Source organism: Globicephala melas, chromosome 2, assembly GCF_963455315.2.
Source record: "Globicephala melas chromosome 2, mGloMel1.2, whole genome shotgun sequence".
Classification (NCBI taxonomy): domain Eukaryota; kingdom Metazoa; phylum Chordata; class Mammalia; order Artiodactyla; family Delphinidae; genus Globicephala; species Globicephala melas.
The window spans coordinates 60117836-60144893 of record NC_083315.2 but is presented as its reverse complement, the minus strand read 5'-3'; the positions used below and the strand labels follow the sequence as shown (position 1 = coordinate 60144893).

At 57.0% G+C, this 27058-nt stretch overlaps 1 protein-coding gene and 1 long non-coding RNA gene across 3 annotated transcripts; one reads left to right on the top strand and one right to left on the bottom strand.

The window, feature by feature from the left end:
• LOC138842580 (uncharacterized) lies at positions 1-5090 on the bottom strand. The gene is made up of 3 exons (XR_011377285.1): positions 5071-5090; positions 674-846; positions 1-339 (listed from the first exon to the last, which is right to left on the bottom strand). It is a non-coding gene; the product is annotated as an uncharacterized lncRNA (long non-coding RNA).
• On the top strand, positions 4412-22313 carry CSK (C-terminal Src kinase). 2 transcript variants are annotated; one of them, XM_030874978.2, is made up of 13 exons: positions 4412-5053; positions 17361-17440; positions 17785-17898; positions 17993-18105; positions 18454-18673; positions 19483-19576; positions 19771-19836; positions 19920-20019; positions 20109-20199; positions 20687-20760; positions 20849-21044; positions 21153-21239; positions 21466-22313. In XM_030874978.2, exons 2-13 carry the CDS (start codon positions 17426-17428, stop codon positions 21646-21648), a joined length of 1353 nt encoding a protein of 450 aa, XP_030730838.1. In that variant the 5' UTR covers positions 4412-5053; positions 17361-17425; the 3' UTR covers positions 21649-22313. The 2 variants fall into 2 exon arrangements, with proteins under 2 accessions (XP_030730838.1, XP_060149523.1); XM_060293540.2 differs by lacking the exon at positions 4412-5053 and adding an exon at positions 7745-7777.
• Positions 22314-27058: the final 4745 nt, after the last annotated feature.

Here is a 27058-nt window from a genome sequence, read left to right as displayed (position 1 = left end):
AGCTGCAGGAGATCACCAGATGCAACCCTTCGGTACACAGGAGGGGAAACTGAGGCCTGGATGGGGAGGACTTGCCCCAAATCAGAGGCCAGTCTGTCCCTAGAACCTGGGTCTCCCAGGGCAATGCCTTGTCCTCGTGATAAACTCAGCCATCCAAGAAGGGAGGTTTCCAACGCGTGATGCCTCTGATGCAGGTGTCCTCCCAAGGACAGCTTTGGGTGGGTGGGGTCTCAGGCCCCTTGAGGAGAACACAGGGCTTATCTGGAAGGTCACGGCTTTGCCTCTGCATGAGGCAGGCGTAGCTTCTTGCCTTGACGGAGCCCACGGAAGCCAGCTCTCCTGCGGGTCAGGAAGGGAAAGAGGTCACGGGGGAGGCCCATGCTGGCCCCTGGTTCCCTGAGACTTTAGCAGCTGTGGATATCAGCTTGGCCACCACGCCGAGTGGTCCCTGATGTTGAGATGGCCACTGTGGCCACTTGCTTTCTCCTGCTTCTGCCCTCCCCTAGGCCTCCCAGGCCCCAGCACTGGTCCAGTCTCCCCGGCTACCTTCCCTGAAGCCCCTCTTTGCATTGCTCCTACCCCTCGACCCACTCCCACAGGTCAGTGAGACCCTACAGCAAGAAGTGGCATTCACACCAGGGCTGAACGATCCCAAAGCCCATGCCCTCTCCACCTGGCCTCACTGCCTCCTAGGTGTCCCCAGGTGCTGTTTCCTGTTGGTGCCTCCTTCCACCTTCCACAGCCTCTTTCTGCAGGAGGCTCATTCCCCCAAGGGCCTGGCAGGAGCTTCCTGTGCGGATGGTGATGACGAGGTTGAAGAACAGCTCCTAAAGCAGGAGAGCCGGCCTGTGCAGAGTCACCCAGAGGTGCTGTCAGCGAGGGAAGCTGCCCACAGTCAGCTCAGCCTGAGCACCTGCTCTGCAGGAAGTAGAAGGGGACTTTGCTGGAAATCTGCCTTTAATCTTGGCTTCCTGTTTTCTGCCCCGAGGGACTGCCCAGACGTCTGAGTTTCAAACTATTTCACACCAGTTTCTCTAAACTGTCATTTCAGAGCAAAGAGGCTGGGGGAGAGGAGGAGGCAGCGTGGCGGGAAGTCCTTTCCTTCCCAGGGGACCCTGGGATCAGAGCTCAGTCCACCCATAAAGGTGCTTAAGCTCTGGATTTCTGGCTACCAACCCAACTTTGCATCGAGCTACTGCGGTGGCATTGTGTCATCAAATGCGGCCAGAAGTCCTAAGCCCTGTTCCCACATCCAGGGGTCTCAAGCCTCCCCTCTTTTCTCCATTCCCCCAAGGTGGGGACAACAGCTCAGCCTGGGAAAGCTAGCACTTGAGCCTACCTGGCAGGGAGGGGCTCCTCTTAAATTTCCTCCCCTATCCTAGAACCAGAAGACCCTTCTCTGATGAGTTCCTTTCCTAGCGTCTGCTGAGAGGGGAGGCTGTTTGGTGCCCCAGGCTTTGGAGGTCCTCAGATTGGAACCCCAATTCTGGGAGTGGGACTCTGGGAAAGTTCTGAGTGCTTCAAGCCTCAGTGGCCTTGTCCGTAAAACGTGGCTCCAAACGCCATCTTGACATCTCCCTGTCTCACAGGTGTCTTAACCTTAGCTTGTCCAAAGTACAGCTCCTGAGCGCTACCCCCAGCCTGCGCCTCTCCCAGGTCCTCCCTACCTCAGCAAAAAGCACCAGCATTTCCCCATGTTCCAGCTGTACCTAAGGATCAGGCCCCCTTTCTCCTGGGGCCTCACTCTCCGAACAGCCCATCACCCAGAGCTGCCACGTGGCTCCCTTTTGTCCACTGGGGTCCATGCCCATCATCACTGGCCATAATATGCAAAGTCTCCTCACTGGTCTCTTGACTTCTGCTCAATCGTGTCACTCCCCTGCTTAAAAATCCTTCAGTGGCTCCCCAGCGCTCATGTAATAAAATCCAAACTCACGTAATAAACCCCCCGCCCCATAACACCCCACCAGATCCAGCCCCTTCCTCTCATACTACTCCCCCTCGCTTGCTGGTCTTGTCACCTTGGCCTTCTGGCTGTCCCTTAAGCTGCTGGGCCCTCTGTGTCTGTTTCCCCGCCCCGTGCTCTCCTCCATCAAGCATTCATTGCCCTCATGCCACAGTGTCTGATTGCCCTGCTTATTTATTTATCCCATGAGGGGATAACCACATGGTTATCCACAATGGTCTTTCTCGCCCTTTCAACTCCTGCATCCAGGATAGTGCCAGGCACTTAGTAGGTGCTCAGTAAGTATTTGAGTGAGGGAATGAATGAATGAATGAATGGTGGTGAGGTTGGAAGTTCATTGGCTCTTCCACTGGAGGATAGCTCTGTGGGGCAGGACCCTTTATTGATTTGTCCCCTGTGCCTGGGGTTCAGGAAGTTAACGAATTTATTGCATTCTACCGTGAAGAGGTGGAACCAGGATGCAAATACAAGTCTATTGGACTCCAAAGTTCACACTTAGGCCACAGCAAACCCAGGGGATAATGTCAAACATGTTTGGGGGGTAAAGGAAAATGCATTGGTGAAAAACTGGGACAGGGATTAGAGCATTTTCCACATATCCCCACAGCCCTTTCCCATTTTGCCAGCTGATCAGTCAGGGGAGGGGAGATATCAACTTGGCCCTTCGAGAAGCCTTCGCAGAGCTGCTGAATTGCTTTCCTTCAGGCTGAGAGGTGGCCCCATCCGGTCCCACTTTATCATTCCATCTTGACCTCAGAGGAAAGAAAGGGAAACCAGCCAAGCTGAACACCCTCCCCACCTCCCCCACCCCTAGGCCATTATCTTGCTGCATCTGCACCATCTCTTGTGAGACAGTTGCATTTTAAGCTTGATCTTACAGAAGAGGAAACTGAGCTCAGGGACGTTAAGTAACTAGCCCAAGATCACACAACTAGGAAGTGGCCCAGCTGAAATTTAACTTTACACTTTGAACCCCAAATCCATGCTTTTTCCTGTCACACCATAGCTATCTCTGAGACTGGATGTCTCCTCAAAGGGCTGTGGTGTGACTACCACTTCCCTCCTTGAAGGTCTGGCTCCTTTCTGGAAACTGGCCAAGGGGTGCATTGGGTCAGAGGGCCATCCTGCAGTTTGTCTGGGGAGGCACACCCAACTTCTGCTCTTTGCAATGTACAGCCACACTGCCTTCTCAACTCACTCTCCTCCAGGACCCTAGTCCCTCACTTATTTTGAATTTCAAGACTTTGCCTGTACACCTCATTTTCCCCACCACAGAATGCCCCTCCCCTCTGCCCCACCAATCCTGACCCTTCCTTCAGGGCCCAGTCCCTAGGGAGTAGCCTGCCTCCTTGTACCCACACTGGAGTCTCCGGTCTCTCCTCCATCATTGCCCCCGCCCCCAACTCTCTGCTCCCCCCTCACACTCACACACACACACACACACACACACACACACACACAGTCTGCTCCTGAGCTCAGAGCAGATCACGCCCTGCTCCTCGTTAACAGTAATATATAATAACAGGCGATACTTAGCTAAGGGCTGACCACGTGCCGCCCACTGCACGCTAAGCACTTTAAGCGTATTAACTCATTTCCTCCCCACAAAACCTTAAGAAGTTGGTGTTATAACTTCCCCCATTTGGTAAACTAGAGCACAGAGAGGTTAAGTAACTTTCCCAAAATCACATAGCTACTGACAACTTCCTCACTGCTGCCAAGCTGAAAACAAAGTCCAGGAAAGTTCCATAAGGCCCTCTGGATCTCTCTTGTCTCTGGGGCTTGCAGGGAGCCCATCTCCCACTACTTTCCTGGACCCACACTGCAAACTGCAGCCGTACTGAGCTATTTACAGTTCCCAGAGCCATCAAGTGCTCTCATCTCTCCCTACCTTTGTCCATGCTGTTCCTTCTGCCTAAGGTCCCAGCTCTGCGAAGTCTCATTAGGCCTTCCCTCTTTTCTGCTTCCTGTGGACCTTGTACACCACTTCTTCACTTTTATCAGTTATCTCTTGGCACTTGTCTGTTGGCCTGTCAGTACTGGGAACTCCTTGACGGTAACGAAGTGGTCCTACTAGTAGACTCCTGAATTGTCACATTCTCAGCGCCAGGAAATGCTTGTGAATCTATAAATGCTGCTGTGAGTGAGGTCCACTCTCCACAAACAGATCCGAGGAGAGGGGACCAGGCCTGGCCTCAATCGCTTCTACATCGGGGGAGCTGTGCCCGAGGAAGGCTTGGAGGTTGCTCCAAGGCGGGCTGGTCGGCCCTCGGTGAGGGGCCTTCAGGATCCTTCAGCGCCAGTGGGCAGGTGGGGGCAGGGCGTGGGCGCGGACACACCCCCCCCGCAGTGCCCCCGGAGCCCGGCAGGGGGCGCCGCCCCGCCGGCCCACGCCCCGCGGCGCGCCGGGCCGGCTCCCTCGCGCAGGCGCGCTGCCGCGGGCGGAGGATCCGGGCCGCGCTTCCTCTCGCCAGGCCTGCGAGCTTCCTCCCAGCGGAGCCCAGGGCGAGCCGAGCTTGGCCGCCGCCACTGAGACCACCGTCGCCCTCTAGCTCTCGCCCCACCCCGCACCCTGCCCGGAGGTCTTGCCGGGGTGGGGTCCGAGCGGGGCGATCGCCCGGCCGCGCCGCCGTCGGGGCCATCCCCCGGACAGCGGTCCCTCCCGCCCCAGCCAGCCTGTGGCCGCCGGAGCCTCCGGGACGTGGAACGCGGGGACCCCCTGCGGCCCCGATCCAGGGTCCGGGGCAGCCCGGGGCAGCCGGCGCGACGTCCCAAAATCGAACCTCTGTGGCGGCTTTCGGAAGCGGAACTCTACCGGGGCCGCGCCGGCTACATTGTTTCCTCCCCCCGACTCCCTCCCGCCCCCCTTCCCCCGCCTTTCTTCCCTCCCCGACCCGGGCCGCGAGGCCGTCCCCCTGCCTCTGTCTGGCCGTCCCTCCTCCCCCTCCTTTCGCACCCAGACCTCTTTGTACCGCACCACCCGGGGACCCCTGCGCCCCTCCCCTCCCCCCTGGCCGCATGGACTGCCCCGCAGGCCGCTGATGCTGCCCGCAGCGAGGTGGCCCGGACCGCAGTGCCCCGAGAGAGGTGAGTGCCTGACAGACCTGGAGGAGGTGGGCGTCCGAGTGCTTCCCGGCGGGAGGTGGGTGGAGGTCGCTCGTCCCGCTTCTGTTGCTTCTGTTGCAGCTGCCGTGGCGTCCACACCCATCCCCCACCTCCCTTACACCCTCCTTCCCGGGTTCGAAATCTCCCGGGAGTCACTGTCAGCCCAGCCCGACTGGGAGGGGAGCGCACGAGGGAGGTACTACCTTTCGAGCCCCACAGACTTGTCTCTGGCCACCCCGAGTCTGTCCTCCCCCTCTTGTGGGGGCTGGCTGGAGCCTGGAGGGAGGGGGTCGGCATGGGCCAGGGCCCAGGAGGATGGGCGGTTTGCCATTCCCGGCCCAGGGCCTCCCTGCGGGTTCCTTGGCCTGCCTGGTTCTGACCCCTCCCGCATTCCCCTGCGGAGGCCCTGCCGTCTCCAGGAAGCCCAGGGCCCAGCCACCTCCCTTGAGCCTGCCAGAGGTTGAGCCTGTCACCCTCGGCCTCCCAGAAGACCAGGCCTAAGCCAAGGGACCTCTGACCCTAGGGTGGGGAAACTGGGCTGGGCCTCTGTCCTGGTGGAGGTGACACTGGGCATTAGGACCATGCCCCACCTCCTGGCAGCCTTGTCAGCCCCTTTTCCCAGGCTCCTCAGGGCCCAGCCAGGTGTCAGGAAGGGGCGTGTCCAGCCACTAGATTCTTGGAGCTTAACTAGGGGTTTATCTTCCCTCCTGTTTTGTAGACCAGGGGACTGAGGCTTAAAGGGGGAGTTGCTATCCCAGGCCTCTGGCAGAGTTAGGCTGTCTGTCCTTTCATCCCCCCGGCTCTGCAGAGCTGGACTGCTGTGGGCAGAGAGAAACCAGCCAGGTGCCTTTACCCACCAGGGACATAAGCCCCCAGCTTGGCCCATGGGTCCTTGTGGGGTGAGCACGTGCTCCCCTACAGAGGGCTAGAGAGAAGGGAGAGGGCTTCCGGCCCCGGCTCTGCCTGGGTCTGGGCTCGGGCAGCATTGGCACTGCCCGTGGGATTTCCCCCTGGTGCCTGAGGCTGGGTCCCACTGAGGGATGCGGTGAGTGTGTGGGGCACCCACGGGGTGCAGCCCTGGTGCTGAACTGAAGCAGCCTGGTGGTCATTCCTGACCTCTCCCTCCTATACACCTTTGGCCCAGCTGGTGAATGGGATCTGGATGGGGAAGGCGAGAGCCCTGTTTCCACAAGGAGCACCCTTCAGCCTTGGCATGGGAACATTGTCAGAGTGGGGACACCCAGGGTGTCTCTTCCAAGCTCCCTACACCCTGGTGTTCCCAGTGTCTTTCTTGGTGGGGCCCCAGCAGGAACAGGGTGAAGGCAGCAGGAAGGAGACTGGGACTGTGGCAGGATCCTTTTGCTGCTGGAAGTGTGGGAGGCTCCCTGGAGGATACTTAGCCGTGTCTGGGGCCCCTTGGGGATGCTGGCAGTTTCGTCCCGCTCAGGCCTCTGCCCTTGATTTAGAGTTGTTTCCGGTTGCCCTGACATGCACAGTGGAGGGGACACAGATGTGTTGGGCCTGGAGGCTCCCCTCACCCAGCCCTAACTTCCTTGCCAGCCTGAGGGCCTGGGGCTGAAGCCTGACATGGTTGGACGCCTGTGAGCTGTTGGGTGCAGACCAGGGTCCCAAGACCCTTGTAGAAAGGGGTCTGGCTTCAGGCAAGCACGTGTGCAGGGCTTCACTTTTTATGTGACGAGCTTGGTGTCTTCCTCCCTGCTCTTCTCTCTGCCTTGGGTCTGGGACAGGGAAGGACCAGAAGACGGTCCCCAGCACTGCTGCAGAGGGCACCAGGCCCCAAGGGGTTGAGCCATCACAGAGCAGACCAGAGTACAGGCAGAGACAGAGGCCCAGGGCTCACAGTGTGACGTGGCCGCCCCAACAAGTCTGATCTGGCAGGACGGCTTGGGTCCAGTTCTGAGCTTGTTCTTTGGGAGGTTTTGAACCTCATTGTCCCCAAAGGTGTTTGGTCTGGGAACGAGAAGGTAGGGAAGCACCCTCATGTGTCTGAGGGGCTGTCCCAAATCAGAAAGGCCATCCCTTGATGTCCCAGACACCAGGACCAGAGCTGGGTGGCAGGTGGGTCCCCAGGAAGCAAATCTGAGCTCAGAAAACTACGTATGTAGGTAAATAGTATTAGGGTTCTTAATTTAGAAAGTAACAAAACAGCACTACAGAAAATTTAGAACACAGAAAATTCACCCACTGCTTCTTCACCGGCATAGTGACTGTTAGTATCTTCGAGCTCCCAGCCAGTCTTTTCCTGATCTTTTTTGCCTTTGTCGCTGTTTTCATTTGGGTATGCGTGCCATCACACCTTTTTTCATTTAATACCATATCTGGGCATTTTCTCATGTTGCTACACAATCTGTGCAACTTTGCTCCTAAAAAGCTACAAAATATTCCCGAAAGCTCTGCCGCAGCAGCCTTACCCCAACCCTCTTACCAAGCTTGTGCATCGTTGTTTCCCGTCTGTTGCTGTTGTAATTGTTGTTACTGCAGGCCCCCAAAGCAGCTGAGAGTATTGGAGAGAGTGGGCAGCTTGGCACCCAACCAACGTGATTCCAGGCCCAGCTGTGCCATTTAGGCCAGGGAAGAGGGACCTTGGACAGGTCATCCTTTGAGCCAGAGTTCCTTTTATACACAACAGGGACGGTGATACCTACGTCAGAGGGGAGTGTGCGGACACGGAACTAACTAACCAAGGTACTAGAAGGTGCCTGGCACACCCCCTGGCATCCACTAGGCGCTCTGTGAGAAGGGGTAGGCTTTGCTGAAGGAATGCCCACTGCAGGCTGCTTCAGTGTGTGCAGAAGACACCCGGGCCAGGGCTGGCTGATGGCTCACCCAGCCAAGGGTGGTCTCTGCCCAGGGAGCCCTTCAGAAACCCTGTGTTCAGAGACTGCTCTGGCCAGTATCCTGTCCCCCCTCTCTGCCTTCCCCCGTCCCCATCACCATGTGGAAGGTGGGCTACTGGTTGGTTTCTGGGGCCTGGCCCTACCCATTCTCCCTCTGTTCTTTCAGCATCAGAGCTGAATGGACAAGGCTTTTTCTCTGAGAGCCTGGCTGCCTCCTGTCCCCCAGCTTCAGCTACTTCCTAGGCCAGCCCCACATTTCCCCAGTGGAGATAGAGGCCTACTTTCCCTGGGAAAACTGAGTCTTAGCAAGGAACCCCGACATCCGGAGCCCCAAGCCAGGGACAGCCATGCCAGCCTCATCCTCCCGCCCAGTGGCTGGGGAAGGGAAGAAAGTTGGGGTCAGAGGCAGAGATTCGAGAGCCTCCCAGCTGGGAGTTGAAGGGGAACATAGATGGTCCACAAATCACTAGGGAAGTCTTGTGTGTTAGTGTCCTTCTCTTCAGCAGGTGCTCCCCAGGTGTAATCTGAGCGTGTACTGCTGTGACATCGCTTACTTCCTCTTGTTCCACGTCTGTGGAGATCAGAGAACTGGGAGTGCCCTGCTAGGGTCAGCCCATGGACAGTAGGAGGAAAACAGTCTCAGCTTGGCACTCCCAGGGCCTAGGAGACCATAGCCCCAGCTGACCCTGGTATGGCTCAGGACTAACCTAGGTAGAGGGTCCTCCCCAAGGTGGCCCATTCATTGCAGAGGGCTCCCAGGCACATGACCTCGGACTCCGGCCACCAGACTTTTGCCTTTGGAGTGTCCCCCTCGTCCCTGGTCTTGGCGCAGGGGAGGCGGGCATTACAACTGCCCTCCTGTCCCACAGCTCGGGCTGGGATGAGGTCACAGGGTGCGGTCCTCTCCAAGATGCTGGCCTGGCTGGGGTGAGCACTTTGGGAGTTTCTCAGTGCCCCCCCTCCTTGGTTGGGGACAGGATGGGTGGAGGAGGCAGGCCACCCTCCACACCAGGCAGGGAGCACTGCCTCCCCTCCTCCTCTCCTCTGGGTCCCTTCATCCAAGGGCTGGAAATAGAATCCGCTAAGTAATGATTAAAGTCAAATTCAGACCTAAAAATAAAGAGCTGGTGAGGAAGAGCTAGTGTGCTCCCTGCGTGGCTGAGGGGAGAAGCAGGCAGGGCGAGGCTCACTTCGGGGGGCCAAGCCCTGCTACCCGGGAGAGGCCAGAGCCTGTTGGGGGACCAGGAGTACTCCACTAACTGGGGGGCGTCTCTTGTGTCAGGCATGATGCAGCCCATACCAATCAGGGTCAGACTGGCAGGACCAGGGAGAGAATCCCATTTTTCCCGTGGGGAAACTGAGGCCTGGGAGGGACAAGTGGTTTGTCCAGCGACTGTCCAAAGAGCTCCCCTTGGCAGGCCCCCAGGGACCTGAGGGCCCCACGCAGCCCAGCTCGCCCTTCTGCCAGCTCAGTTTCTCTTCCTGGTTTTGAGGTACTGTGATGAGGGTAGCTTCTCATCACACACCAGCTCTGTACGCCTCAGTGGGACTGGGCCTCCAACCGCAGCTTCCCTCCGCCTCCCCTCCCCTTCCGTGGTCTAGGCCCCTAGAAGCAGGAGAGGCTGCCTGGTGCCCTCCTCCTCCCCGCGGGTCCTCCTCCTCCCCACGGGTCCTCCTCTCTGCACAGTTGGAAGCCTTGTGGGTGGGTGAAAACCTGGGTGTCATCTGACGCCTGCACACCCAGGCTGCTGCTTCTCAGCCCTGCCCAGCCCAGCCGCTGCTCCCCAACCGGCCGGACGTCTGTGGCCCATGCTGTCAGGGAGACTGGAGAGGAGAGGAGAGAAGGAACCCTGAGGCCCCCCTGCCGACCAATAGAAGAGGCCAGAGTCAGAGAGGAGTCAGTCAGTAGGGAGAGGCCTGTGGTTCCAACTTCCTGGCAGGGCTCCGGGGAGCTCAGAAGCTGGGGATCTGCGTAGGCTGGAGCAGCCAGGAGGGCTTCCTGGAGAGGAAGGGCCATGAAAATCAAGAAGCGTTTGAGAAAGAGACAGGGTAGGGGCAGAGGTCCTTGCTTAGAGCTCCTCCACTCTCTAGGGCTGCTGGCTTCTCCAGTTGCTGTGCGAGGCACGGTATGGCACAGATGTAACCCATCCTTCCCAGAGCAGGAGGGCTGATCTCTGGGTGGACCTCCCCTCAGCTGCCCACTCGCACCTCTCTGTCCAGGGTGTCATCTGTCCTGCCCAGGGGAAGGGTGGAGGGGTTTTCTCCCGACCAGGTTCAGAAAACTCTGAGCTGAAATCCTTGCTCTACCCCTTGGAAGCTGGGTGATCCTCCTCAGCCTGGCTCCTCCTCTGTCAAACAGATCAGCAGTAAAACTTCATGGGGTTTTTTGGAGGATTAAATAACTAAGGCAGGATTGGGTCAGTAGGCTCTCACTGTTCGTGCTTTCATTTTTACAGTCCATCCCGTGGGGCGAGGGTGTTGGTAACCCTTCTCCCTACACTGGGTAGCAAGACTGTACGTCCTTTGAGTTGGGCCCCCTCAGCTTTACCTTCTGAGCCATGTGTTCTCGGGGTCCCAGTTCTGAGATGGGGAGACCAGGAATCTGGTGGCCAGCTCACCGGCCTCTGGGCCGCAATCTCCCCACCTGTAACGTGCCTAGGGGACTTTGGGGTGAGGGACAAGGACACTCTGGTTTTTAAGGGTTCGTTGGAGGTGGTTTTTAAGGGTTCATTGGAGGTCAGTGCTGAGAGGCTGTATGTAAACGTAGGCAAATGAAGATGCAAAGACCACAGCCTGTGCTGAGGTGGGTGGCGGAACAGAGGCCTGGAGTCCCCACTGCCCAGTACATGTAGGTAATTAGGCTCCTGAGCGGTAATTAGAAACCTTTCTGGGCCAGGAGTGTCAGCCTCAGGCTGCAGCAGCGCCTGGGGAAGGCGGCTCCCCTTACTAGCCTCCTCTAGCTCCAGCCCCCACTGAGCCATTGGGGGGCAGGAAAAAAGCCAGTGAGTTGCTGTAATTTGGTCTTTAACACTTTGCAGCCATTAAACTCACCCCTCCCCTTAGGGCAGGGGTGCTGGATGCTGAGGGAACCCTGGGGGTGAGGGTGGGGCAGCTCACACTGGAGACAAAGTGGGACCGTCCATCCTTCCAGCCCTCTTCTGACCCCCGGGGAGGTTCAGGCCTCTCCAAGGGTCTTGTGCCCAATTCTGCAGCTGCCCAGCTGAGGGCTCTGGGACCACCCATATGGCTCAGTGGGAACCAGCCTCCAGCCCGTGGCCTGGTGTGTCACCAGGGGCATCACAGTGCCGTCAGCCTGGGTGCCCTGTGCTTCTAGAACCAGAGGTGGGGCTGATTTTACTGCTGCCAAACCAGCCCAGCTGCTGTTGGTGCCCCGCCCTCTTCAGGTGTCTTTCGGAGGGGCGTGCCCAATCAGAAACGCAGAGCTGTGTGCCAGGCTGCCTGGGTTCAGAGCCTCTGTTGACCCTCACCCGCCTCACCCTGAGCCTCCTCCCGCCTTCATTAACTCTCTCTGTACCACGGTTTGAAATCCTAATCCTGGCCGGAGCTAGCACAGTCGCTTCTACCTGAGATCCTCCCCTCCCCGCCCCCTCTTCCTGGAAGCCTTCCCCAGTGGCCTTTGTCCGTCTCTGCTGAGGCCCCAAGCACACCTGGCCGGGACTGATCAGCTGGTAGCCAGGAGGGGTGGAGCAGGGCTGCGCACAGAGCAGAGATGCTGAGTAGCATTCTTGGGGTCCCAAGGGCAGGACCTCCGGGGCCCTTCCCCCCTCCTGTCCATCCTGGCTGCCACACATGGAGCTGGGCTCACAGGGAGCCTCTTGAAACAGTGGCTCAAAGAATAAGAGGGCAAGGTGGACCTGCTTGTTGCCTCTGGGGGCTGCCCTGCCCCGCAGAGGCTCCAGCTGGGTCCTGTGGCAGGACCAGAGTCTCTGGGGGCCATGGCCCCCAGAGTTCCCCCAGGTCTCTTGTGCACTTCCCTTTTCAGTGGCTATTTTTAGCTGGGTGTAAACAGTTACTGAAGGCTCCCACGCCCCATTAGGCAGTGGAGTTTTGGTGAGGGGGGCAGGGCAGGAGCCCCTTAACCTACACTGGCCCTCAGCACGTGCTAGGCTGTGAGGGTCTACAGCTTCCCCAAGGCAGGCAAAGGGCAGTTGCTGGGCTTCCCCCCTGCCTGCCAGCCTGGGCTCCCAAGAAAGGCCTGCCTGAGGCTGTGGTCACTGACCTCAGCGCTTGGGCACAATGCCCAGCCTGTTCCCAGGACCCCAGCACAAGAACTCCTGGGAGCAGGGTTTGGGGCAGGAAGTCGGAGTGAAAGCCCCCTGTCCCCCAGCCCTGTGGGGGTGGGGTGGCAGCTGCTGTCCCTTAGGGGTTAAGTATAGTCCTGTTGGTTATGGGACCGCAGTGTGGTGCAGCCAGCCTAGCTTCCCCCTGTTGTTTGTTGGTTCATTCATTCATTCAGCACTCACGTGCTGAGCGGCCGCCCTGGGCCCGGCTCCCCTCCTGCAGGGGCTCCCACAGGGTCAGTGAGCTTCTCGCTGGAGCATGGGGCGTGAGAGGCTCTGGAGGCCCCAGCAGCCACCACAGCTGGGGAGCCCCGGAAGGCTCCTGGCACAAGTGGTTTTCAAAAAGTTATTGATTTTCTTACTAATCTTATTTTTAGGGGGAAGGCAATAGATGCATGTGGTTAAAAAAACAAAAGTTAAAAGAACAAAATAGCAAATATACAACGAACAGTAAGTTTCCCTTGAACTTGATACTCACTACTCCTTCCCATTCCCAGAGACAACCTCTGTTATCAGTTTCTTCTATCTTTCAGAGATATCTATCTTTCATATCTAAGGTTAGGGGTGAATGGTATGTCCTTTAAAAAAACAATAATTTGTAATATACTATGGGTGATGTCCTGCACCCTGCTTTTTTTTTGGTCTTTGAGTATTTCAGACCCACCAAAAAGCTGAAATAATGGTATAATGAAAACCCATGTATACTTTACCCAGTTTCACCAGTTCTTAACATTTTGCCACATTCGCTTTACCTCTTCTTTTATATACATGGACATGTGTGTATACGTATTTTTTTTTGCTGATTTATTTGAGTGTTAGTTGCAGGCATCGTACCTTTCTCTCCTGAGTACTTTATCGTGTATCTCTTACATAATCACAGTACCATGATCACACCTAAGAAAATTAACATTAATTCCATAACATTATCTAACATTTTCATTTTCCCAGTTGTCCCCAAATGATCTTTATAGCTATTTTTTCCCTCTGATCCAGAATCTTATTCAGAATCACTCACTGAATCTTGCTATCATGTGTCTTTTCTTTTTTTCTTTTGCAGCTTTGTTGAGATATAATTGCGATTTAATGTTGTGTAAGTTTAAAGTATACAGTGTGATGATTTGATATATGTGCATGTTGTGAAACGATTACCACAATGAGGTTACTTAACACATCATTCACCTCACATAATTACCATTTTGTTGTTGTTTCATGTTTCTTTTGTGTCTTGTTTAATCCAGAACATTCCCCAGCCTTTCTTTGTTTGTTTTGTCTTTTATGACATTGACTCTAAGAGTCCAGGCCGGTTATTTGGTCTCTGTCTGTCTACGTCTTCCTGATTGGAGTCAGGTTAAGCAGCTCTGCGGGCCCATCGCACAGAGGATGCTGTGCCCTCCTTAGTGCAGGAGGCACTCAGTGTGCGCCTCTCATTATTGGTGATGCTTAATCTGATCACTCGGTTAACGAGGTATCTGCCACATCTCCCTGTGGTGGAGGTGCTTTTTCCTCTCTCTGATTAATCTGGAGGGTGGTACTGAGATGCCATGTCACTGTCCTATTCCCCCAGCAACGTTTCCTTCGTGACTTGAGCTGGCTTTTTGCCATTTCTACTTACTCTATCGTGGGGAGGTTTCTGTATCAGCACCCAGAGATCCATCCTGGCCCCATAACAGCTGGAGTTGTGTTGTTGCCTTTTCAGGCTATCTGGTCATATATTTACTTGGTTCTTTATTAACGGACATAAAGGTTTCTCCCAATCTCTTGCTACAACAAACAGTACTGCAGGGACTGTCGTACTACATTTTCTTAGGCACACGTGCAACCCCTGAAGGTTGAATGGAAGTTCCTTGGATAGAGAAGGGGGAAGGAGTGGAGAGGGAATGCCAAGGTGGGAAGGTGGGTGGGGTACAAGGGTCCTAGGAGCAGCGGGTGAGAAAGGGATCTGGTTCAGGTGCTGGAGAGCCAGTGAGTCCCAGAAGGGTCAAGAGACTTTCCCAAGGTCACACAACAAGTTGGTGGCAGAGCCAGGAACAGGACTCAGAGCCCTTGACTCCCTGGACAAAGTTCCTGCACTTCTTCCACAAAGTGGCCTGAAACAAGGTTCACATAACCCTGGAAGGGCCCCTCTGTGCCTGATCAAGGCCTGACTAGAGGCCTAGGTTCGCAGTAGCCCCTCCCAGCCACTCTGACTCTTGGCCTCTGACCTGGAAGGGGATAGCCCGGCTGGACCCTCAGAGCCCTAAGGACGGGACCTTCCTGGCCTCATGACTTCGCCAGGGAGGAGCCATCAGAGAGGGTCTGCAGCTCCTCCTGGCAGGATTTCTGTGGGAAGAAAGCAGGCTTCAGAACAGCCCTGGGAGCTGTAGGGTTGTCACCAGCCCATTGTACAGATGGGGAAACTGAGTCCTGAAGTCATAGCCAGTAGAGCAAAGGGGAGAGGCTAGCTCCTCCCTCTCGTTTCCATATCTGTCAAAACCCAGACCCTCAAGGCAGGCCACCCTGACCCTCCTGGCCTTGCCCCTTCCTCTGAGCACCAATTGATTCTCCCTCTTCCCTTGCACTCTCTTTTTGAGGCCAGTGTGGTCCCAGCCTCCTGGCAGCCCCCGCATGGTGCGTGCACATAAGGCAGGAGGCACCAGGGGTGGGGGTCGAACTGGCCTGCTGGCTCAGGCATATGACATCTGCGTGGGGCAGGACGCTCACTGGAGGTGTAGCCTCAGGTAAGGCCACTTGCCTCTCAGCCTGGCTCATCTGTAAAATGGGGATAATAATAGCCTCTCCCTCTCAGTTGTTAGAGGATTTGATGAGCCATAATGTGCCAAGGACAGGGCGCAGCACAGAATAAGTGCTCAGCAAACAGGACCTATTATTATTTTTGTTATTATCATCTAGTCAGTGGGGAGGCGGCAGCAGCAGCTGCAGGCCTGCAGGGGAGGGAGTGTTTGCAAACTGACAGCTGGGAGGGTGACTAATGGTGCCTCAGCCTCCTCGCCCTCTCTCCCTTGGTGGTGGTGAATCTTGCGAGGGAGGGGGAGGCAAGGGGATGTGGAGAGCTGGCAGAGCCCCTATTCAGAAGGTCTTGAAGATTGGGGACCCAGCCAGCCACAGAGGGACCCCAGTTCAAGTTCCGGACCATCGCCCCTAACTAGCTGTGCGACGTAGGGCAAGTTGTTCAAACCTCATGAGCCTCAGTTTCCATTTCTATAAAATGGGGGCAAGAGGAGCTCACGGCTCCCACATGTGGTTCTTGGGAGCCTGGAGGTGCTTCCTATACTCATGGTGGCTCAGTCGTGTCAATGTATGTGTGTGTGTAGGGGAGTCCAGGCTCATCCTTCTTGTGCCCCAGGCTCCCTGCCCAGATGGCAGAGGTTGACGGGCTGGCCTTGGGACAGGAAGCACTACGTATACCGGCAGGAAGGGAAGCCTGGAAGTGGGGCCTGGACGCAGTGGTGCTTCTCCCCACCTGTGTTCTCCCCGGCTCCTTCTGGTCCCCAAGACCACACACTCCCCTGCTGAGGCCCACAGACCCCATGGCCCTCAGAAGCAAACCCTGTGTCCTCACGTCAGCATTTGAAGCCCCCGCATCCCTGCAAGTTTTGTGCCAGGCGGACCCAGTACACACGGTCCCCTGCCGCAGACTGACGGGGTGCTCAGCCCATCAGGGTCTGTTTCCCGCCCTCCTCACCATGGGCTTCCAGCCTGGGGTGCCCCTGCCTTTTTTAGCCCTCTAACCTTCAGGGCTCAGCTCCAGCGCTCCCTCCTCCAGGAAGCCCACCTAAGCTCTGCAGTCCTCACTCACCTCACACCCCTAGGCACTTGCACTCAAATGTCTTCTTCCACCACCTGGCCTGGGGTAGGTGGTAAAGTTTGTGAGTGTCCACCAGGCCCCAGGCCTTGTGTGTCCTGCAAATGAGCCTGGGAACAAGGCACATGGAGGAGTTTTTCTTCTAACATACTGTGAGCACGGAGTAGTCACTGGCCCTTTCTAAGCCTCAGTTTCCTCATCTGTCAGAAGAGAACAGTAGCCCCATCCCTCTGCTTCCTGGGACAGGTACTCGGGGGCTCTGGGCTGTGTTTGGGAAGATGCTGGTCATAGAGGGAGTGCTGAGCTGGGGCCACAAAGAGTATGTGTGCAAGACGGGGTTGACTAGCTGCTCTTGGGGCGTGGGGTTGGCTGAGGTAACTTTCTCGGGGTAGTCAATTTTACTGAAGTAAACACATACACCAGAATGTATACCAGCCACAAGGGTACAGCTCAGTGAAGCACTGCAGAGTTGAACTTGCCCCCTTCCAGTCGCTGCCTCCTCCAAGGGGAGTCGCCATCCTGCACTGGAAAATCCCCTGACTGTGGAGTTTATACGAATGGAATCACAAGGCATGTGTGCTTTCTGTCTGGCGTCTTGGTTATTAGCATGTTTGGATGCATCAGTGTTGTTTCATAGCTGTAGTTTATTCATGTTTACTGCTGGCCGGTACTCTGTGAATGTACACAGTTTATCCATCTCACTCCTCACGGGCGTCTGGGCAGTTCCCAGCGTGAGGTTCGTTACAGACCGTGCTACTGCGTGTGCTCCTGTGCCTGTGTCAGCAGTGCCTGCCCTGTTTTCTCTTGGGTGTGTGCTGGGAAGTAGGGTTGCCAGGCCATGGGGTTGGCATACATTTGGCTTCAGAGATACTGCCTGGGTGAGTTTTTATAGGTGACAGAACTAAGAGGCCCACAGAGGACAAGGGACTTTCCCAAGGTCCCAAGCACCTTCCCCAGGTTCACAGCTGCCCTGTGGTCCCCCACAGACCACTTAGCTGATATCCAGCCATGGAGGGCTGGAGGGGCAGACACTACTTACCCACTACGCTTTGTAGCCTCTGTTGGTCATTCCAAGGGCTGTAAGGCCACAATGGGCTCAGGGTTGACAGCCCTCTGTCCTTGGGGGTCCTCAGCCCTCATCCCCTGCCTCCTCCCCTGCCCCGTGCCCTCAGCCTGCTGAGACTGGAAAGGACAGCCCTTGCCCCAGGTCCCAGCTCCGGAAGCCTCTGGCATCTGTTCGTATTGCTATGGGGAAGGAGTAGGGTCTCAGTGATGGAGGGAACCATCTCCTCTCACAGCCTTCCCTCAATCTTCCCCTCTCCCCACAGCTCTCATGGTACCAAGTGACAGGTTGGCCTTCCTGTGACACGGGGATACCAGATCTTCTGAGAAGATGTCGGCAATTCAGGTACTGCAGGGGCAGGGGTCTAGGGCAGTGGAGTATCCCCACCACCGCCACGGGGGTGCTGAGAAGAGTGAGAATGAGGATTCAGGTCGATTCATTCCCCTTTTCCCCAGTCCTGGCTTTCAGCAAAATGGAATTCCAGGGCCCACTGTCAGATGCACGGCCCTCAAGATGGGAGCACAGGTCTGGGGGCCGTGGGGAAGTCTCAGCTAGAAGACACCCAGAGCTCTCCAGGGGAAGGGCACCTCACCCAGACTCAGGGAGGCCAGCCAAGAGGCTGTGACCTTGAGGGCTTGCAGGTGGGTGGGGCCCCAGGCTTCTCCGCCCACGTGTCGCCTGCCCTGCAGGCTGCCTGGCCATCCGGTACAGAATGTATTGCCAAGTACAACTTTCACGGCACTGCTGAGCAGGACCTTCCCTTCTGCAAAGGAGACGTGCTCACCATTGTAGCTGTCACCAAGGTAACCAGGGACTTCACACCCCTACCCACTGGGTTTTGTCTCCCCTGCATGGGAGGGTGAGCCTGAGAGCGTGTCTGGGCTCCCCTCTCCCCAGGACCCCAACTGGTACAAAGCCAAGAACAAGGTGGGCCGTGAGGGCATCATCCCAGCCAACTACGTCCAGAAGCGGGAGGGCGTGAAGGCAGGCACCAAGCTCAGCCTCATGCCGTGAGTACCTCTGGGTACGGTTGGGAATTCCCAGTCTGGGAGGAAGGAGGACGGGGAGCCCTGTTACCCCTAGAAGAGAGTCCGGAGAGCAGGGAGGCGAGAGTGAGGGGCTGGGATGTCCGTGAGGGCCTCTCGAGACGAGGGCAAGGGCATGGGTGCCGGACCTCAAAGGGGAGGACGGAGCTAGGAGGGCTGAAGAAAGAAGGGCAGGAGGCAGAGGATGAGGGCCTCCAGAGCCTGTCTGAGCCCTGAACTGTGGAGAGGTGCCAGCCAGAGGGAGGGCCTTCGGGAAGTGGAGCCTGGCAGTGCCCTTGGGCCACCATGACCCCAGGCCTGGCCTCCCCGCAGCTGGTTCCATGGCAAGATCACGCGGGAGCAGGCAGAGCGGCTCCTGTGCCCACCAGAGACAGGCCTGTTCCTGGTGCGGGAGAGCACCAACTACCCCGGGGACTACACTCTGTGCGTGAGCTGCGACGGCAAGGTGGAGCACTACCGCATCATATACCACGCCAGCAAGCTTAGCATCGACGAGGAGGTGTACTTCGAGAACCTCATGCAGCTGGTGGAGGTGAGCAGAGCGCGCCGGCCCTGATTCCAGCTACAGTCCCACCACTCTAGGTGGATGACCTTGGGCACGTCCTGCAGCCTCTGCAAGCCCACGTTTCCTCATGCCTCGATAGAGCCCGTGCTGTGTGCCAGCGTTGAGCTCTGACCCCACAATGCCTGCACAGGGAGGTGGTACCCCAGTTCATAGGCCAGGAAACAGAGGTTCAGAGCGGTTAAGAGACCTGCCTCTGGTCACACAGCTGTGACTTGGAGGCGCCAGGACTAGAATCTGAGTATTCTGATCCCAGAACTAGCTTCCTTCCAGCCACTCATAGAGCTGTATGCCCAGCTGTGTGAACGTAAACATGTCCTCATGAGCTTCACCTTGACGGCCCACATGTCCCTGCAGCTCCCAAGGCCACCTCTACCCCAGGCAGCCTCCAGATGCCTCCTGTACTCACTCTCAGCACCTTCCCCCTGTTGGCCTGGGTTGGCCTATGACAGGGGAGGGTCCTGTGCACACCTGGCTAGAGGCTGGTATTAGACTGAGCCAGGGCTTGTCCTCTGCTTTGGGATGCTGGTGAGGCCCAGAGTGATCACAACAACCCGGTATCCGTCCAGCACCTGGGTGTGGGGTAGCATGGGAGATGGACCATGTGTCTGGGGCCTCCCTAACCCCTGCTAGAAATGGAGAGCCGTCCTGACCCAAAGCATCTCTGGGCTGGGTGGGACCGGCCTCTGCTGCCATCTGGTGGTCAGACCAGGGCAGTGCATGGGAGCCGCGGTGGTACACAGGGGGCTGGCCCTGATCGCCTGCCCTGCCCTCTACAGCACTACACCTCAGACGCAGATGGACTCTGTACTCGCCTCATCAAGCCAAAGGTCATGGAGGGCACCGTGGCGGCCCAGGATGAGTTTTTCCGCAGTGAGTGCCATCCCCCCACGCCCACTCCTCACTTGCCCACCCGCCTCCTCCCACCCGGGCTTCCTGGCACTACCCCCTCCTGGAGGCTCTGGAGACGTCCAGGGGACCCCACATAAGTCACAGTCCAGTCTGCTTCTGCTGTGACCCCCGCTCTGGCTTCAGCACCCCTCACTCACCACCCACTCCCCCCACAGGCGGCTGGGCGCTGAACATGAAGGACCTGAAGCTGCTGCAGACCATTGGGAAGGGGGAGTTTGGAGGTGAGCCAGAGAGGGTGGGAGCCCTAGGAGAGGCTGATGACTGGGGGGAGTCCAGGAAACGACCCCCAACTCTCTTGCCCCAGACGTGATGCTAGGTGACTACCGAGGGAACAAAGTCGCCGTCAAGTGCATTAAGAACGACGCCACTGCCCAGGCCTTCCTGGCTGAAGCCTCGGTCATGACGTGAGTTGGGGCAGGGGGTGGGGAGGTCACCCGGGGCCAAGAGGTGATGGGGAGGCTTGGCAGGCTCTGACCACCCCGTCCTGCCCCAGGCAACTTCGGCATAGCAACCTGGTACAGCTTCTGGGCGTGATCGTAGAGGAGAAAGGTGGGCTCTACATCGTCACCGAGTACATGGCCAAGGTGTGTGCCTGCCCCGCGATCCAGTTGCCAGCCTGGAGCTAAACACTGGGGTCGAGCCTTCCAGCTGCCCCAAGCCCCCCACCATACCCTTGGGCCCCTGCTCCCTCAGTCCCTTCTCTCCAACTGGTCTTTGAAGTCACCAGGGCTTGGCTTTTGTCTTGGCTCATCATTTATTCACTACGACCTTGGAAAAGTTGTTACCCCTCCAAACCTCAGGTCCTCATCTGTGAATGGAGATAGTAACAAAGTTTCCCTCAGAGATTTATGAAGATTAAGAGATAATGCATGATAATTGCTGAGCACAGCGTCCAGTGTCCAGACTCTGATATTCCTTCAGTAGTGACGTCCTGACCTCTCCCCTGCCCCTCCCCTCTCCTGACACCTCCCTTGAGTGTCGCCATTTACCCAGCCCCAGGCCCACTGTTCCCAGGGTCTAGAGGGCAAGTCTGACTTATAGGGCCTGTTGGTCTGTCTGTCCTGCCCCCAGGGGAGTCTGGTGGACTACCTGCGGTCTCGGGGTCGGTCGGTGCTGGGCGGAGACTGTCTCCTCAAGTTCTCACTGTGAGTGAAGCAATGCCTGATTGCGGGGGGGGGGGGTGGCTGCTATGGGATCCCTGTCTGAGGGGACATGTGGCTGGCTCGCCCCCAGAGATGTCTGCGAGGCCATGGAATACCTGGAGGGCAACAACTTCGTGCACCGGGACCTGGCAGCCCGCAACGTGCTGGTGTCCGAGGACAACGTGGCCAAGGTCAGCGACTTCGGCCTCACCAAGGAAGCTTCCAGCACCCAGGACACGGGCAAGCTGCCAGTCAAGTGGACAGCCCCCGAGGCCCTGAGAGAGAAGGTGGGCGCGCCTCTCCTCAGGGCCTGAGCTGTGGTGGGTGGGGTTCCCGGGTCACCCGCACCCCCCAGTTCCCAGGACCTGACACTGCCTCTCCCATCCAACTGGCAGAAATTCTCCACCAAGTCTGACGTGTGGAGTTTTGGGATCCTCCTCTGGGAAATCTACTCTTTCGGGCGAGTGCCTTATCCGAGAATTGTGAGTGTGGGCGCTGGGGCTGGGTGGGGCTTGGAGCAAGGGAGGGGGTGACAGGGAGGGGGACCGGCTGAGCCCCACCTCCCCGGCCTGAGGCCTAGAAGCTGCAGACCTGCCCTCGGGACCTTCCAGGCGCTCCCCTGGCCGGGGCTGAGGCGGAGCTAGGGGGGAGTGGGGGTCCCCTCGGGGTCAGGCCTTACACCGATGCGTACCACCCACCTGCCCGCAGCCCCTGAAGGACGTTGTCCCGCGGGTGGAGAAGGGCTACAAGATGGACGCCCCCGATGGCTGCCCACCTGCAGTCTACGAGGTCATGAAGAACTGCTGGCACCTGGACGCCGCCATGCGGCCCTCCTTCCTGCAGCTCCGTGAGCAGCTGGAGCACATCAAAACCCACGAGCTGCACCTGTGACTGCCGGCCTCCGCCCAGGTCGGGGGCCTGTGGGGACTGAACCCAGAGAGATTGCGGACCTGGTGCCCCACTCGCTGGGCCCAAACCCGAACTGAGCCCAGCAGGACCGTGGGCCTCTTTTCTCTGTCGCCGCCTGCGCCCCTTCTGGCCCCCGGAGACCCCGCCTAGGCCTGGCACCTTCTCTCATGGACCCACCTGTGGGGCTTTGGGAACCCCGCCCAAGGGCCAAGAAGGGAGGAGGCTGAGGAGCCCTACTGGGGTCAGGCTCCCCCTGGCCTCCCATATCTCGCCTTCTTAGAGTTTTATCCCTTTCCTTTTTTGAGATTTTTTTCCGTGTGTTTATTTTTTATTATTTTTCAAGATAAGGAGAAAGAAAGTACCCAGCAAATGGGCATTTTACAAGAAGTACGAATCTTATTTTTCCTGTCCTGCCCACAAGGGTTGGGGAGACCAGGCCCCTCTCTAGGGACCCATCGCCCCAGCCTCGTTCCCCACCCCGTGTTCCTTGTCCGTGTTGCCTCGGTCGCCCCGTGTCTGCGCTTGACCATGTTGCACTGTTTGCATGCGCCCGAGGCAGACGTCTGTCAGGGGCTTGGAGTCCGTGTGCCGCTGCCGCCCGCCCACCCACCTGCCTTGTGAGATGGAATCGTAATAAACCACTCCATGAGGACCCCGCCGCCCAGTCTCGGCGCTTCCTCCGCCGAGCCTGCCTGTCCCACCCGGCCTCCCATCCCCGTGCCATCTTGTCCATCCCCCTGTCTCTGTGAGTGAGGCTGTGCTTGCCCTGTGAGTGGGGCGGGGTGGGGAGCACCGCGGGCAGATGTAGCCGCCGCCTTATGTCAGCTGCACGAGCGAGTGTCCTGTGTCTGCCATGGGAGAGCTCTCACTACCCGCCTCTCCCAGTGTCCCGCTGCCAGGCAGGTTTGGCCCTGAGGCCGCCCCGGGCTTGGGTCCCGTCCACAGGGTGATGCCTGGGCATCCCGGCCGCCTCTCCTGCCGTGTTGTTCAGGCCCTCAGCACGAGGAGGGCTGGAGCCACGGACCGGGGAGAAAGCCAGGCCTGACCAGCTGGAGATGGGCTCCCCTTGGTAGGAGGCAGGATAAACGTCTGGTGCTTCAGAGGAGATGGTGACCTGGAGTGGGAGGGGGAAGGGGAGACTCTGATACGCTGGTGGTTCTCACAGTCCGCCTAAGATGTAGCACTGCCGCCCCGTCCCCAGCCCTGTGTGTGCCCAGCCCCGTGCCTGAGGACGCCAAGGTGGGGGGGTCTTCCCCACCGCACCTTGTGGGGCACAGATGGAGAATGCGGACCAGCCATGGGATTTTCTCCCCTCGGGTTCCCCAGGGCCAGTGGTCAGTGTGGAACCTCTGAGGGCTGTGGGGAGGCTCACCTCATTCACTGAGACAGGCAGCAGGGGTGGGGTTCCCCTTGTCGTTGGCACTCCGTGCCCGCCTTTCCTAGCCAGCAAGCCCTGAAATCCAGGCAGTGCTGACTTGGCAGTACGCCTCGCGTCTGCAGCTCCTCGGCCCACCGTGGTCCAGCACCATCACCTCCCACAGCCCAGTGTTGCCACTCCTCGCCTCCCCGAGTCCGTTCTCTCTGCACACAGCCAGACTCGTTTTTCTAAAACTAGACTTCATTCAACAACAAATATTTGGATACCTGCTGTGTGTAGGACTGGGGGTCAGCAGTGAGCAAAACAGACCCCGTGGAGTTCACAGTGGGGAAGACAATCACATAGACAATTACAAACTGATAAGTGCTGTGAAAGAAACATACATCATGGGAATCGGGCCTTGACTGTAGATCAGGGAGGGCTTCCCAGAAGAGGCAGCGTCAGAAGGATGAACGGGAGGGTAAGGGAGTGGGTAGCAGCATACCAAGAGGGAGGAGCCAGCTGGTCCCTCCTTCCCAGAAATCACTGGAGAGGGGAACTGATCCTGCCATAGGTGTTAGCCACAAGGAGGTTGCTGGTGACTTTAGCAAGACCTGAGTTTGCTGGGGGTGGATTCCAGATCACAGTGGCTAGAGGAGGTGCGAGGAATGCGGGAAGGTAGACAATCTTTGGAGGAGCCTAGCGGTAATGAAGAGGAGAGGGGGTGAGAGGATATTTAAGGCAGCAGAGGCTTGAGCAAATCTGACTGCCAAAGGGAAGGACGTTTACCTTGGGATAGCGTCCACATACTGAGAGGGAGGCGGAAAATAGAGAGGGGAGGTCATGGTAGTGATTGAAGGTGGAACCTTCCCTAGAGCAAGGTCGGGCAGCTGGAATCCAGACCGTAAGGGGCAGTGGGTCTGCGATGGGAGAGGGACTGTCCTGGTGAGACTGCCAAGGAGAGGGAATGACGCAGTGGTAAATGTCTGACACTCAGGTCTAGGGCAGGTGTGGGGGAGGGAGCTCTGATGTATAGTGTGCCGGTGTCCATGGTGTACCCTCTGCCAGGGTAGATTTCATGCTACCAACCTGACTTCACTGAAAGCAGGGATCAGGGTGGACTTTGACAATAGGCTCTCACTAGCTGGTCTGGAAGCCAGTTCAGGTTCAGAAACACGCAAAGATGCCTGTGGCCGTGAGGCCACAAGAGGGGCCAGGCAGGCGTCATAATGGAGAATTGCACCAAGTGTGACGAGCAAGAATAAAGGGGCGGGCTTCCCTGGTGGCGCAGTGGTTTTGAGAGTCCGCCTGCCGATGCAGGGGACGTGGGTTCGTGCCCCGGTCTGGGAAGATCCCACATGCTGCGGAGCGGCTGGGCCCGTGAGCCATGGCCGCTGAGCCTGCGCGTCCGGAGCCTGTGCTCCGCGACGGGAGAGGCCACAACAGTGAGAAGCCCGCGTACCGAAAAAAAAAAAAAAAAGAATAAAGGGGCAAGTTCCGGCTGATGGGGTGCTGCGGGAATGCAGGCGCAGGTAACGGGATGTTTCTTCTACCTGGTGGCATGTGAGCCCCCCTCCTGCTCCCATTCCTTCATTACTTCTCCCCTCTCTCCCTTGGTTTACGGTTTTTTATTTTCCCCCTCTTTCTTCTCTCTCATCCTCCCCTTGTGCTCTACTGGCAACTACTGGCAACTGGCATGTCATAGATGAGCGAGACAGAGTTCTCACCCAAGGAGCTTACAGACCTGGGGGAATCCGCTCAGGGCTCAGCTCGGTGCCCAGAAATCTGGTGGATGTTGCCCACCACCAGCACTGAGCCTGTGAGGCAGGGGACGGAGGCGTGGGGCGGCTTCTCAGACGTGTGGAGAGCAGTCAGGTACGGGGTGGGGCGATCCTGGCAAGGGAAGGGCACTGACTGGGCAAAGGCGGTGAGGTGCTTAAGTGTGGCCGGGATAAGGTGCCATGGGGTGTAGTTTGGGAGCAGGTGAGGCTGAAGAGAAATCGGGGCCCAGACCCCACCTGGCTTTGCAGGCCCCTCAAGGAGTTTAACTTTATGCAAAGATGACCAAGAGCAATTGAAGGATTTAGGGCAGAGTGACATAGATCTGCACTTCAGAAAGATCATTCTGGCTGCAGTCTGGCTAGAGGAGGTTGTTGCCAAGATCTTGGCTCTCTGTGCACCGCTGCGGAACGGAAATACGGAGACAGAGTTATAGAGGAGAAAGAAAGAGTGGCTTTATTTCTCTGCCAGGCAAAGAGGCAACACAGTCGTCTAGCGCCTCAAGAACTATGAGCCGCTCGCTCTTTCTCCTCCGTAACTCTGTCTCCGTATTTCTGTTCGGCATCGGTGCACAGAGAGCCAAGATTTTGGCAACAGGGTGGTGGTGTCCGGAGTGGAGACAGGGAGATGGTGGGGAGGCCGAGAGGCCAGACAGGAGGTGACTGATGGTGGCCTGGACTAGGGAAGCTGGTAGGAAGTGGAGAGGAAGATGAACACGGTGTTTTACGGAGCTGAGTTCTGTCACGCCTTGTTCTAATGGATGTAGTACCTCACGTAACCCTCCAAACAGCTCTTGGAGATATACGCTATTGTTATCTCCATTTTGCAGATAAGGAAAGTGAGGCTTGGGGAGATTGAAGCATCAGGTAACAGTATGAGTGGCAGGAGCAAATTGAAGAGCTTGCTGGTGGCTGATGCGAGGATGAGGCAGAGGAAGGGATCTGGGGGGATTCCAGTCTCCAGCTTGATAAGGTGGGTGGTGCCGCCCATTTCCCCTCAGCCCTGGAGGAGGATGTGCCGGGGGTTGGAGAAGAGGAGTTTGGTTTGGACGTGCTGTCTGGGGGCCTTTGAGACATCCAAGCAGAGAGGTCTACTCCAGGGTTAGACATTCATTCGGGGCTGTGGCTGCAGGAGAAGCCAGGCTGAAAGTAGAGATTTGGGGATCATGGGCACAGCAATGGTGCTTGAAGCCATGGACGTGGACGAGCTTGGCCAGGTAGCACGTGGAGCCTGAGGAGAGACGTGACCCGTAAGGGGCCACGGAGGGAGAACAGTGACCAAGAAGCAGCTCCTGGGATGGCCCAGGGCAGCAGAGAGGCAGGTGAGCCCTGGGGCAGGGGTTCTTAGAGCAGGGGGAAGAGAGGGGGTGTCCACAGCATTTCACGTTGCAGAGACCGTGTTGAGAATTGTCTGCTAAGCACAGAGAACGGGCATCGTCAGGACTTGCTGGAGCAGTTTTCCTGGGAGGCGGAGGTGGGGAGGGCAGGAGCTGGAAGGGCTTAGGGGGAGGTAAGGAAGCAGGGCTGGAGGGGAGCCCACCTTTCCACAGCTTGGCTGTGAAGGTGAAGCGGGAGAGCAGGTGGAGGTAGCTGAGGGCTTAGTGTAGAGAAATGAAGTTCTTCTTTTAGCGTGTCCTAAAATTTTCCATTTACAGCCTTGGTTTTAATTACTTTGTGGAGCTCCAGAATCGTAATCCTACTGGGGGTTTACAAAGTACAGTAAAACTTCAGCTACCCAGAAATCTTGGCAAACGAGCTACTCTGGAAAACCAAAATGTACTTGGATGAAAATATTTGAAATATAGGATTTCTTACTTTTTAAAAACTTTTTTTATTATGGAAATTATCAAACAGATAAAAGTAGAGAGAAGAACATAAGCAAGCCTCACGTCCCCACGACCCAACTTCATCGGTCATCAGCTCAAGGTCAGTCCTGTGCCATGCGCACCCTGTTCCCCTCAAGCTCTGGGATATTTGGAAGCAAATCCTAGATGTTACGTCAATTCATCCGTAAAGCTTTAGTATGTTTCTCCAGAAGAAGAAAAAAAAAAAAAAAAACTACCACAATACCATTATTACTCCTAAAAATTCTAACAAGAATTCCTTAATTTAATCAAATATCCATTGTTCAAATTTCCCCAGTTGTCTCATTTTTCCCACATTTAGTTGGTTAAAATTAGGCTCCAAACAAGGTCTATGCATTGCATTTATTTACTCTGTCTCTTAAGACTCCCTTTCTATTTTCATATACTTTATT